Raw genomic sequence first — 12,129 nt, forward strand, 5'->3', positions numbered from 1 at the left:
CTCCTCTACAGGAACACACAATTTCTTCCAAGCTCTCCATTTCATTTTTTTCTTTTCCATCCTTAAAACCCTAGAAAAAAGAAGCACACATACCTTGTATTTTTTTTAACACCAGTTTTGGGACATTTAGAACAGCTAACAAATGTAAAGACATACTTGACAACACATGTCTCAACAAAACAAGACGACATCCTTGAGACAACAGTCTACTTTTCCAACCCTCAACTCTCTTACTTATTTTTTGAATTAAAAGGTCAAAATGACAGTCCTTCAATTTACCATCCACTATTGGCACACCCAAATATGTAAAAGGAAATTTACCCTCACTAAAACCAGTTTTTTGAAGAATTTCTCCTTTTCTCAGAACACCCAATTTCTTTGAGAAAAAAATATTATTTGTTCTTACTCATAGGATTTAGGGTATTTAATGAGTATGAAATTAGCCCATTCCTACAACCAATTTATTCTAAATATCATTCACATAGAGAACAGTGCATGCTTTTTCAAGTCTATGTTAAATCCGCATTTCATACTCTGCAAACTAAATGAGAAAAGAAAATGACTACTTCTTCAATCTGCATACAACACATTTTGCAATGTGTAATGTGTATTATATATATACTACACACTTTTCTATCACAACCCTAGAATCTGGTTTGGAATCAAAATCAACAATAATTTTGGAAATCCGATTTTTGGATTTCAATAATCTTAAAACCCTTAAATTCCCAAAATTTAAATATAAATAACCAAGCCAAAGGTGCTCCTCATTGGATTTGAATCCTGGATGGCTCCTAAAGTAATAATCATAGGTTCCAATTATGATCAAATCATATCCAGTTTTCAATTTAACGACCGGAACCGAAGGACGACATCCTTCATGGGATTTGATAACAACATACATAGTAAGCCCCACCATACCATCATACCAATTTGGAGGCAATTGAATAGACACTGAATACCACTTTCGAATCTCTTTTCCAAGAAGAATAGTGTCCAAATATGGTGGTGAATTAGGAGCCTGCACCAAGAAAAAGCCACATTGAGAGAGAGAGAGAGAGAGAGAGAGAGAGAGAGAGAGAGAGAGAGAGAGAGAGAGAGCTCACCAATATCTCAACCGAATCAAAAATGCATTGATTCTCTAGTAATTTTGAACAATTTGAGAATCCACCATGCAGACAATTCAATGTGCATTGAATTTCCAGTGATGTGCAACCGTCTACAACTAGCTCATAGATGCGTAATGGGAGCTCTGGCAATGCTTGGAGCTTTTCACAACCATCCAAATATAGGACACGCAACTCAGAAAGCTGACTGATGCTTGAAGGAAGGGCAATGAAATTATTATACCCGAGGTTTAATTGCCATAAAGATGACAAGCAGCCTATATCATTCGGGATTGTCAAGAGTTTGCAATCTCTAGCACATAAAACACGTAAAGAGGATAGGTTCGACAATGGGAACAATTCCACAAGTTTTGAGCAACCTGAGAGATTGAGTATTTCAAGAGATCGTAGCGCACATATGCTGCTTGGGAGAAACTTAAGGTTTTTACACTTTTCAAGATCTAGTGAGAGGAGGCCGCTGAGATATTCAATGGAAGGTGGTAGCTCTTTGATGGAAGTCCCCTCCAAAGAAAGCTCCCATAAATGTGGCATATTACTTGAAACCTTAGGAAATGTTTGGAGTTTCGAGCAGCCTGAGAGAATGAGACTTTCAAGAGATTCCAAGTTAATTGCACACATAAGATATTTAAGATTTTTGCAGTCTCTTAAATTTAAAAGAATAAGCCTCTTGAGAGTTTCAATGGATGGATGAATCTTAATCAAATTTATACAACCTTCAAGAATTAGTCTCTCAAGGTTTGGGACACCAGTAAATTTTGGGGTCTTCGTCAGATTTTGGGAGTGACTGAGGTTCAAGAATTTCAAATTCTTCAATACCTATTTTATAGAAAAACAAAAAGGCAAAGAATAAGTTACTAAGCTTCATGAAGTTTTAACTTATTAAAAAAATTTAGAGAAGGAGAGAGATTTGCAGTCCTTTAAATTCAAAAAAATAAGCCTCTTGAGAGTTCCAATGGACGGATGAATCGTAACCAAATTTATACAACCTTCAAAAATGAGACTTTCAAGAGATTCCAAGTCATATGCACTCACAAGATATCTAAGTTTTTTGCAGTCCCTTAAATTCAAAAGAATAAGCCTCTTGAGAGTTCCACTAGATGGATGTATCTCAACCAAATTTATACAACCTTCAAGAATGAGACTTTCAAGAGATTTCAAATCAATTGCATTCACAAGATATCTAAGTTTTTTGCAGTCCTTTAAGTTGAAATAATAAGCCTCTTGAGAGTTCCAATGAATGGATGAATCTTAACCAAATTTATACAACCTTTAAGAATTAGACTCTGAAGGTTAGGGACGCCAGTAAAGTTTTGGGATCTTCGTCAAATTCTGGCAGGGACTAAGGTTCACGAATTTTAAATTCATCAAAACATGTTTCATAATTTTATTTTTTTTTTTATAAAAAAAGGTGGCAAAGAATGAGTTACTAAACTTCATGAGAGAGAGAGAGAGAGAGTGAGAGAATTTCTTTTGGACATTATGATGCATTCAAGTAAAGAAATATAAGAGTTAAAAGACATACCATGGTCCCTTTCCACAATTGTTTGATGCGGGCATAAGACATATTAAGCTCAACAATGTTCTCCGCATGAAATTTTGCAGGAAAAGATTTAAAAAGAAATCCACACCAGTGGAGACACCTTAATTTGTCAGAAAGAACCTCAAGGATTGCGGAATTGTGCAGTTTACAATCTTTGTATAACTCGAGTATATTCTTCAACATTTCATCAGTTCTGAATCTGGAAAGACATTCAAATCCTCCAAAATAATAGATTTTGAGCAATCTTAGATTGGTCATGGTTGCAAAGGCTTCAGCACTAAAATTTACCACTTTTAGTCCATAAAGGTCTTGGACTACGGCTGGAACGTTTTCAGTTCTCTATAACAAAGACACAAGTGAGAAACATAAGTGCTTAAAACCTTAAATGGATTCTTGTAAATGTGTTCCATGTCCTATGATAAACACTGTCTAGCCTAATAATATATCAATTCCCAAATGTCAAGAGAAAGCTCGTGTATAGGGGCTCTTACTGTTTTCTTTGACAGTAACTCTTGACGAACAATATCCCTTCCCATGTTTAGTTTGATTGTTATAAGCGACTTTTCAGCAAGAAGACTAATATCAACAGGGAAGAAATTAGGACCCTCTAGTCTTTTTTTTCTATTAAAAAAGGAAAAATAATAAAAATGTAAAGAAAAAAGTACCTTCAGGCTCAATCTTTTTGGACTGAGCAGAGCAGAAGAGCAATTTAACGAAAACATACCTGTCCTGCTCCTCTGTATCCCACCCAGACACATCGGCAGCTTCCTTCAGAGCTTCCCTCCATCTCTGCACCTTCTCCTTTCTCTCTTCTTCGTGTTTCGTAAAGGCTTCTGCGAATTTCCCAGTTTGGTTCCGTACTTCCGAGGGAGTCACATCGCAGAAAATGGGGAGAACTTTTTGCCGCCTCAGGTTCTTGTATTCCATGATCTTAGCAAGCTCATCCAAGCACCAAGTCGAAAAAGCGTAGTTTTCTGAGAAAACGATGATCGAAAACCTCGAACCCTCGATGGCTTTCATGAGCTCCGGCGAAATTTCTCTCCCCCTTTCGAGATTTTCATCGTCCATGTAGGTGCCAATCCCTTTCCGAGGGAAAGTCGCGTAGAGATGGCTGACGAAGCTGTTGCGGGTATCTTCGCCCCTAAAGCTCACGAACACATCGAATACAAACTGCGGATTGGACGCCATTGGACAACCGAAATTCAGCAGCGACAGAGGGAGTGCGAGTGAGTGAAGATCTTATCAGAGAACGCAATGTAAATGAGATTGGTGGGAAGTAGAAAAGTGAAGCGAGTGGTTAGAAAAATGGATCGCTCCAATGACAAAACCTCCCCACCTACTCCCACTGAAAAGAAGCACTCCACTCCACCTCCTCCCATTTAAAAAGCCACACTACCCAATCCTTTGGAAAAAAAAAAGAGGGTCAGATAATTGATGGAGATTGGGCTGCGAGATTTTCTCCTCCAGTCTCCTCCGTATTTTTGCAAGGTTCGACTGTCATTGCTCAAGTCCTTACCTCAAGTGGGATTCCACTAAACGCTCCCTTTTTTTTTTTTTTGGAATACACACCGAATATCCACGCGTCCGTTTTACGGTTTACGTGACTAATCCTGCGCCCCTTGAAATTGACTCCACAATTTTAAAGGGAAGGTAAATTCAAGAGTCCAGAGGTGGAAACGAGTCCGAAAGGGTTTATACACCTGACCTCGTGAAAGACACTTCCGTAACCCATACTACCACCTAAACCACACCCTGGGGGTTCTACTAAACGCTCCTTTAGTAGACGGAAAGAGGTAGGCAGAGATGCCTTTACAAACTCTCCAGCGATATACCCTTCTGGCTTGACACGATCCACTCTAGAACCATCGGTGCATAAAGTAGAATGTGAATAACTTGGTGTACAATAAATATAACACACTAATACTCTCTCAATGAATAAAAATGAAACTCAAATAAGTTTCTAGGATTTTGAAAGCAAAGGATAATATGAGCACTTCGAATGATGAACCAAAAATAAAATCAATAATAATCATGGTACTAGAACAAGTTTAGAGGCCTTGTATTTATAGGCAAAATCTCACTATTTTTTCTTTTTTACAAGGGTGTTCTCGGACCATGATGGCTTCCCGCTTTGTGAGGATAAGGAAAAGGGCGTCACAGTGTACACAATCTTACCCCTACTTTATAAATTCGTCACGAGTTTATAGGGTGACAAATTCATCACTAATATTTTGAACTTAAATTTTTTTTTTTTTTTAAAAGAAGGGAATATCAGTAATGAAATCAAATATTCGTCATTATTGGTCCCTTATTAGTGACGAATTTACAACATCGTCACTAATACTCTGAATTGAAATTTTTTTATTTGTTTTAAAAAAAGGCATTATTAGTGACGCTTTCAAATCCGTCACTAATAGGAGACTAATAGTGACGAATTCATGAATTCGCCATTAATACTTTGAACTTAAATTTTTAATTTTTTTAAAAACATGAAGTATTAGTGACGGTTCTTGAATCCGTCACTATTAATAGGCCAATAGTGACGAATTTACAAATTCGTCACTAACACTCTAAACTCAAATTTTTTTATTTTTTATTTTTAAAAAGTGAAGTATTAGTAATGGTTGTCAAATCCGTCACTAATAATGACCAATAGTGACGCATCTTGTAATTTGTTACTAATATTTTGACCTAATACCATTAACTAAATTTTTTTATATAATTTATAAATATTAGTAGTGACGGTTGATTAGTCGTCACTAATAAGCGACTTTTAGTGACGAATTTAATCCGTCACTAATACTATAAAATCATCGTTAATATTTTCCCGAAAAAAATTTAGCGCGTAAATTGTTTATCACACAATTTTTATTAACGAAAGTATTAGTGACGGTTTTAAAACCGTCACTAATACTTTCGTCACTAAAAATCTGTTTTTTTGTAGTGTACACAAACTTGCCCTTACTTTTATGCAAAGAGACTGTTTCCTTGAACTCAAGCTCATGACTAATCGATCTCAAAGGAACAACCTTACCGTTGATCCAAGGTCTACCCTCAACTATTATTTCTTTTTTCTTCTTCTTCTATTTTTAAAATAAAAATAAAAAATAAAAATAGTTTTAGCACCAGAAAAAAAAAAATTTTGGGTAAAAGAAGAGGTAATGGCATAAATATCATTTTCACCCGGCCTCTTCAATACTTTCTTCAAGTTTAGGATTTTTTTAATAAATAAAATAGTACTATTCTTTAAAAAAATATATTATTTGTTCTTACTCATAAGATTAAGGGTGTTTACTGAGTATGAAATTAGTCCATTCCTGCAACCAATTTGTTCTAAATATCATTCACACACAGAATAGTGCATGCTTTTTCAAGCCTATGTTAAATCCGCATTTCATACTTTGCAAACTAAATGAGAAAAGAAAATCATCGACTACTTCGATCTGCATACAACACATTTTGCAAAATAATGTATTATATATATACTACACACTTTTCTATCACAAGCCCAGAATCTGGGTCGGAATCAAAATCAACAATAATTTTGGAAATCCAATTATTGGATTTCAATAATCTTAAAACCCTTAAATTCCCAAAATTTAAATATAAATAACCAAGCCATAGGTGCTCCTCATTGGATTTGAATCCTGGGTGGCTCCTAAAGTAATAATCATAGGTTCCAATTACGATCAAATCATATCCAGTTTTCAATTTAATGAACGGAACTGAAGGACAACATCCTTCATGGGATTTGATAACAACACACATTGTAAGTCCCACCATATCATCATACCAATTTGGAGGCAATTGAACAGACACTGAATCCCCCATGTTCTGATGGCTCAGCCACTTTCGAATCTCTTTTCCAGGAAGAATAGTGTCGAAATATGGTGGTGAATTAGGAGCCTGCACCAAGAAAAAACCATATCAAGAGAGAGAGAGAGAGAGAGAGAGAGAGAGAGAGAGAGAGAGAGAGAGAGAGAGCTGAATTTGATTCTTCACCAATATCTCAACCGAATCAAAAATGCATTGATTCTCCAGTAATTTTGAACAATTTGAGAATCCACCATGCAGACAACTCAATGTGCATTGATTTTCCAGTGATGTGCAACCGTCTGCAACTAGCTCATAGATACGTGATGGGAGCTCTGGCAATGCTCGGAGCTTTTCACAACCATCCAAATATAGGACACGCAACTCAGAAAGCTGACTGATGCTTGAAGGAAGGGCAATGAAATTATTATACCCGAGGTTTAACTGCCATAAAGATGACAAGCAGCCTATGTCATTCGGGATTGTCAAGAGTTTGCAATCTCTGGCACATAGAACACGTAAAGAGGACAGGTTTGACAATGGGAACAATTCCGCAAGTTTTGAGCAGCCTGAGAGACTGAGTATTTCAAGAGATCGTAGCGCACACATGCTGCTTGGGAGAAACTCAAGGCTTTTGCACTCTTCAAGATCTAGTGAAAGGAGGCCGCTGAGATATTCAATGGAAGGTGGTAGCCCCTTGATGGAAGTCCCCTCCAAAGAAAGCTCCCATAAATGCGGCATATTGTTTAAAACCTTAGGAAATGTCTGGAGTTTCGAACAGCCTGAGAGAATGAGACTTTCAAGAGATTCCAAGTTAATTGTACCCATAAGATATCTAAGATTTTCGCAGTCCCTTAAATTCAAAAGAATAAGCCTCTTGAGAGTTTCGATGGATGGATGAATCTTAGTCAAATTTATACAACCTTCAAGAATTAGTCTCTCAAGGTTTGGGACGCCAGTAAATTTTGGGGTCTTCGTCAGATTATGGGAGTGACTGAGGTTCAAGAATTTCAAATTTTTCAATACCTGTTTTATAGAAAGCCAAAAATAAGTTACTAAGCTTTATGAAGTTTTAACTTATTAAAAAATTTTAGAGAGAGAGAGAGAGAGAGAGAATTTCTTTTGGACATTATGATGTATTCAAGTAAAGAAACATAATAGTTAAAGGACATACCATGGTCCTTTTCCATAGTTGTTTGATGCGGGCATAAGACATATTAAGCTCAACAATGTTCTCCGGATGAAATTTTGTAGGAAAAGATTTAAAAGGAAATCCACCCCAGTAGAGACACCTTAATTTGTTAGAAAGAAACTCAAAGCCTCCAGAAATGTGCAATTTACAATCTTTGTATAACTCAAGCTTATTCTTCGACATTGCATGATATTCAGTTCCGAATCTCAACTCTTTTCTCGAAAGATATTCAAATCCTCCAGGTTGGTCCATAAAACAGATTTTGAGCAATCTTAGATTGGTCATGGTTGCAAAGGCTTTAGCACAAAAATTTACCTCTTTTAGTTCATGAAGGTCTAGGACTATAGCTTGAACTTCTTCAGTCCCCTATAACAAAGACACAAGTAAAAAACATGAGTGTTTAAAACTTTAAATGGATTCCTATAAATGTGTTTATCAGTATCGGCTTATAATATATCAATTCCCAAATTTCAATAGAAAGCTCGTGTATATGGCTCTTACTGATTTTTTTGACAGTACATGACAAACATCTTCATGGGACCATAACCTGCTTCGTCTTCCTGGCTCTTCAGGGGACTGTTGACGAACAATATCCCTTCCCATTTCTTGTAATAAGTCATGCATCAACACCCTATTTCCTTGGATTGTTATAAGCGACTTTTCAACAAGAACGCTAATATCAATAGGGAAGGAATATTCACAACTCTCTAGTATTTTAATTATGTACTCCTTGAAATTTCCTTTAAAAAAACATGCAATATCAAGGAATAAATTCTTCTGCCGATCATCCAATGCATCATAACTTATTCTAAGAATCTTTTGAATTTCTTCATAGGGATTTTTTTTCAGTTTATTCAACAAACTTTTCCATTCATCAACACCTCTGCCAGAAAGAAAAGAACCCAAAATTTTAAGTGCTAATGGAAGGCCATTTGCATAACTTATTAGTGAGTTTACGACTTCAAAATATTCTTCCTTGGGGTATTTTTGTCCAAAAGCCTTCCAACAAAAGAGTTCGACAGCTTCTATGCGATTGAATTGTTTAGCCTTGCATATTTTTGTCACATTATGCGCAATTAGCAATTGTTTATCTCTAGTTGTGATGATGATTCGACTTCCAGGGCCAAACCAATCATGCTTCCCAGCAAGTGCTTCTAGTTGCTCCAACTTATCCACATTGTCAAGAACAATAAGAACCTTTCTGAAATAAAGCCTCTCCCTTATGACATTCTTTCCCATATTGGGAGTATCTATATTTACATTTCCTTCCATCAAGATTTTGGAAAGAAGTTTTCCTTGCAAAAAAACTGAATCATGTTCCCTTACATTTGCAAGAAAGCAACATCCTTCAAATAGAACATAGATTCGATCATAGACAACTTCTGCAATGGTGGTCTTACCTATGCCACCCATGCCCCATATTCCTACAAAGCGAACATCATTGACCTCGGTGCATAACAATGAATTCAATTCTTCTATGTGAGAATCAATACCAAATAGAACCTCAGCATTACTTGTGGACAAACTCTTCAGTTCATTTTGTATAAAGTGGACAACTCCATCAATAAGCGTGGATTCAAACCTGATGAAGACATAGAAAATTAGACTTGGCAAGTTTACATAACCCACAAATAGTCAAATACAAAAAAAAAAATTGTTCTATTTATTCCTTCAGCTTTTAATTAACCATAAATCAAGAATGTTAACTTGAAATCATTCAATTACAAAACTCTTATTGCATGTTGTGCAAGGAAGTAACCCTACAATCTTAGATATCTTATTTAATCCAATCCCTTATCTTCTATTCTTGGCCATCATTTTTTTGTTTTCTATTTTGAATTTTGAAAGATATAACAGATTTTAGTCGTATTAAGGTTTCTACAGCAATTGTGTTGGAGACTAAAAAATGATTTTGAGGTTGTGTACTTTTGAAATTAGATTTTGAGCACAAATAACAGGAGTTGTGAATGACAAATGGAAGAGAATTAAAACAAAAAAGGGGGGGGGGGGGGGGGGGTTCAGTTCCCATGGAGAAATTACTAGGTAGATTGGGCATATACGACATTATTTATAGACTAATCCAATTAAACGACAACAACTCTTAAATAGACCAAATAAGCAAATCCTCATTATTATTGCTTCCCATAATAAACCCTTATCTTTTCTTATTTAAGAAATAAATGCATCTTTTTTCCCTTTTATGTATTTAAATTTATATATTTTTAAAAGAAAATAACACTAAAAATTAATTTAAAAATGAGTTCAAGACATAACATGATCTTATTTACTTGAAAAAAGAGAAAAACTAAATTAAGTTAAGAAAAGAATAAATTAACTAGTAGAATAGATATAAAATTGAGAGTATATGTTTACCTAAAAAAAAAAGAACATGAGGTTGACATATAAGTAGATTATAAAAGTTTTAATGTCTTATGGTTTGCGTGATGAATCATCATAAATGCATCAATGAATGACCCGCAATGCTTTCATCCCTCTGGTTTGGTGTCATTTGGGTGGATCCGAAGGACTTTCTCAAGTAGGAGTTATGAGTAGGGGTGTACACAGTTTAGTTCGGTTCGGTTTTGACCAAGACCGAAAATCGAACCGAAATTTTTGGTTTTGGGATTTCCGAACCGAAACCAAAACTGAACCAAAATTATACTTTAATTGAAAACCGAAAATTTGGCGGTTCGGTTGCAGTTTTTCGGTTTTAAACTGATTTTTTTTTTTACAAAAAAAAAAAAAAACCTTTATTTTTCATAAAGTTGTTGAAAATTTATTGAGCATTTTAATTTTTTTATAGGGACTCATAATTTTAAAAAAATAAAATATGTTGGACACTTAACAAAAATAACCTTTATTTTTCATAAAATTCTTAAAAATTTATTGAGGATTTTTTTTTTTTCTATAGTGCCTATATGACTATATTGCATGCTATATTTTTACTAGCTATATATAGCTAGTAAAAATATAGCATGCAATATAGTCATATATATATATATATATATATATCGGTTTTTTGGTTTTTTTCGGTTCGGTTTCAACATAAAACCGAAACCGAAAACCGAAAAACCGAACCGTTTATGGTTTCGGTTCGATTTTGGTCCGGTTTTCGGTAATTTTTGTACACCCCTAGTTATGAGTCATAAAATAAATAAATAAATATATAATATAATATAAATAATAAAAAGTTGATAAAATTATATTTACTCTCAATCTAGATCGATGTTACTATGAAATGTAGTTTTATTTTTTTTCTACAAGTAAATAAGACTTTGTTATGCTTCGAACACAAAATTTATTAATTTTTTATCTTCACAGCATGATTTTTTTTTCTTTTAAAAACTGTATAAATTGAAATACATAAAAAGGCAATATATATATATATATATATATAAATATATATATATATATATATTTATACAGTAAACAAGAAAGAAAATTAGAGTTTATTTTAGGAAGGAACAATCTGCCTAATAATTTCTTATTTTCAAAGGAAGTGTTTTTAATCATTAGTTTGGATAAAAATTACAGCAGGTGCACAAAGCTAAAGGCAAATCATGATATAGTATAAAAAAATCCCAAAGAATTGTACCTTCAGTTCAGACTCAATCTTTTTGGACTGACTTATAAATAAAAAATACCTGCCCTGCGAATCCCACCCATTCAAATTGGCAGCTTCCGTCAGAACTTCCCTCCATCTCTGCACCTCCTCCTTTCTCTCCTTGAAATCTTCTTCGTGTTTGGCAAGGGCTTCTGCGAATTTCCCTGTTTGCTTCCGTACTTCCGAGGGAGTTACATTGTAGAAAATGGGGACAACTGTTTGCTCCCTCAGGTTCTTGCATTCCATGATCTTCGCAAGCTCATCCAAGCACCAAGTCGAAGAAGCGTAGTTTTCTGAGAAAACGATGATCGAAAACCTCGAACCCTCGATGGCATTCACGAGCTCCGGCGAAATTTCTCTCCCCTTTTTTAGCTTTACATCGTCCCTGTAGGTGTGAATCCCTTTCCGATGCAAAGCCGCGTAGAGATGGCTAACGAAGCTGTTTCGGGTATCTTCGCCCCTAAAGCTCAAGAACACATCGTATATACGCCGCAGATTGGAAGAAGAAGAAGACGCCGACGAAGAGCCTCTTCGGTTGCTGGTGGAAGCCATTGGAAAATGGAAATTCAGCAGAGAAAAGGGAGTGTGAGTGAGTGAAGATCTTATCAGAGAACAAAGTAAAAATACGAGCAAGCTCATATATCGATCTTCCTGCACGTTGGTGGATCCTGCGGACAAACAAGCGAGAAGAATCTTCCCAATCGGTTGACCCAAAAGTTAATGGAAGATAACCAAAACTCTCCTCAAGCAGAGAGTGTGGATTCTACTACTTAGCATATCTCCCTAATTATATATCTCCATAATTTACCCTTGTAGTCTACCTTTGCACCTACAAAAGGATGACCTTTATACA

The 12,129-nt window shown here is 35.3% G+C and overlaps 1 protein-coding gene across 1 annotated transcript; it reads right to left on the reverse strand.

The window, feature by feature from the left end:
• Positions 1–576: 576 nt before the first annotated feature.
• Positions 577–11,828, reverse strand: LOC131161831 (disease resistance-like protein DSC1). The gene is made up of 10 exons (XM_058117813.1): positions 11,317–11,828; positions 8,174–9,254; positions 7,655–8,038; positions 6,670–7,506; positions 6,282–6,573; positions 3,392–3,905; positions 3,159–3,243; positions 2,650–3,006; positions 1,107–1,943; positions 577–1,021 (listed from the first exon to the last, which is right to left on the reverse strand). Exons 1-10 carry the CDS (start codon positions 11,826–11,828, stop codon positions 611–613), a joined length of 5,310 nt encoding a protein of 1,769 aa, XP_057973796.1. The 3' UTR covers positions 577–610.
• Between the last annotated feature and the right edge of the window lie 301 nt (positions 11,829–12,129).

The sequence above is a fragment of the Malania oleifera genome, chromosome 8, assembly GCF_029873635.1.
Source record: "Malania oleifera isolate guangnan ecotype guangnan chromosome 8, ASM2987363v1, whole genome shotgun sequence".
Lineage (NCBI taxonomy): Eukaryota > Viridiplantae > Streptophyta > Magnoliopsida > Santalales > Ximeniaceae > Malania > Malania oleifera.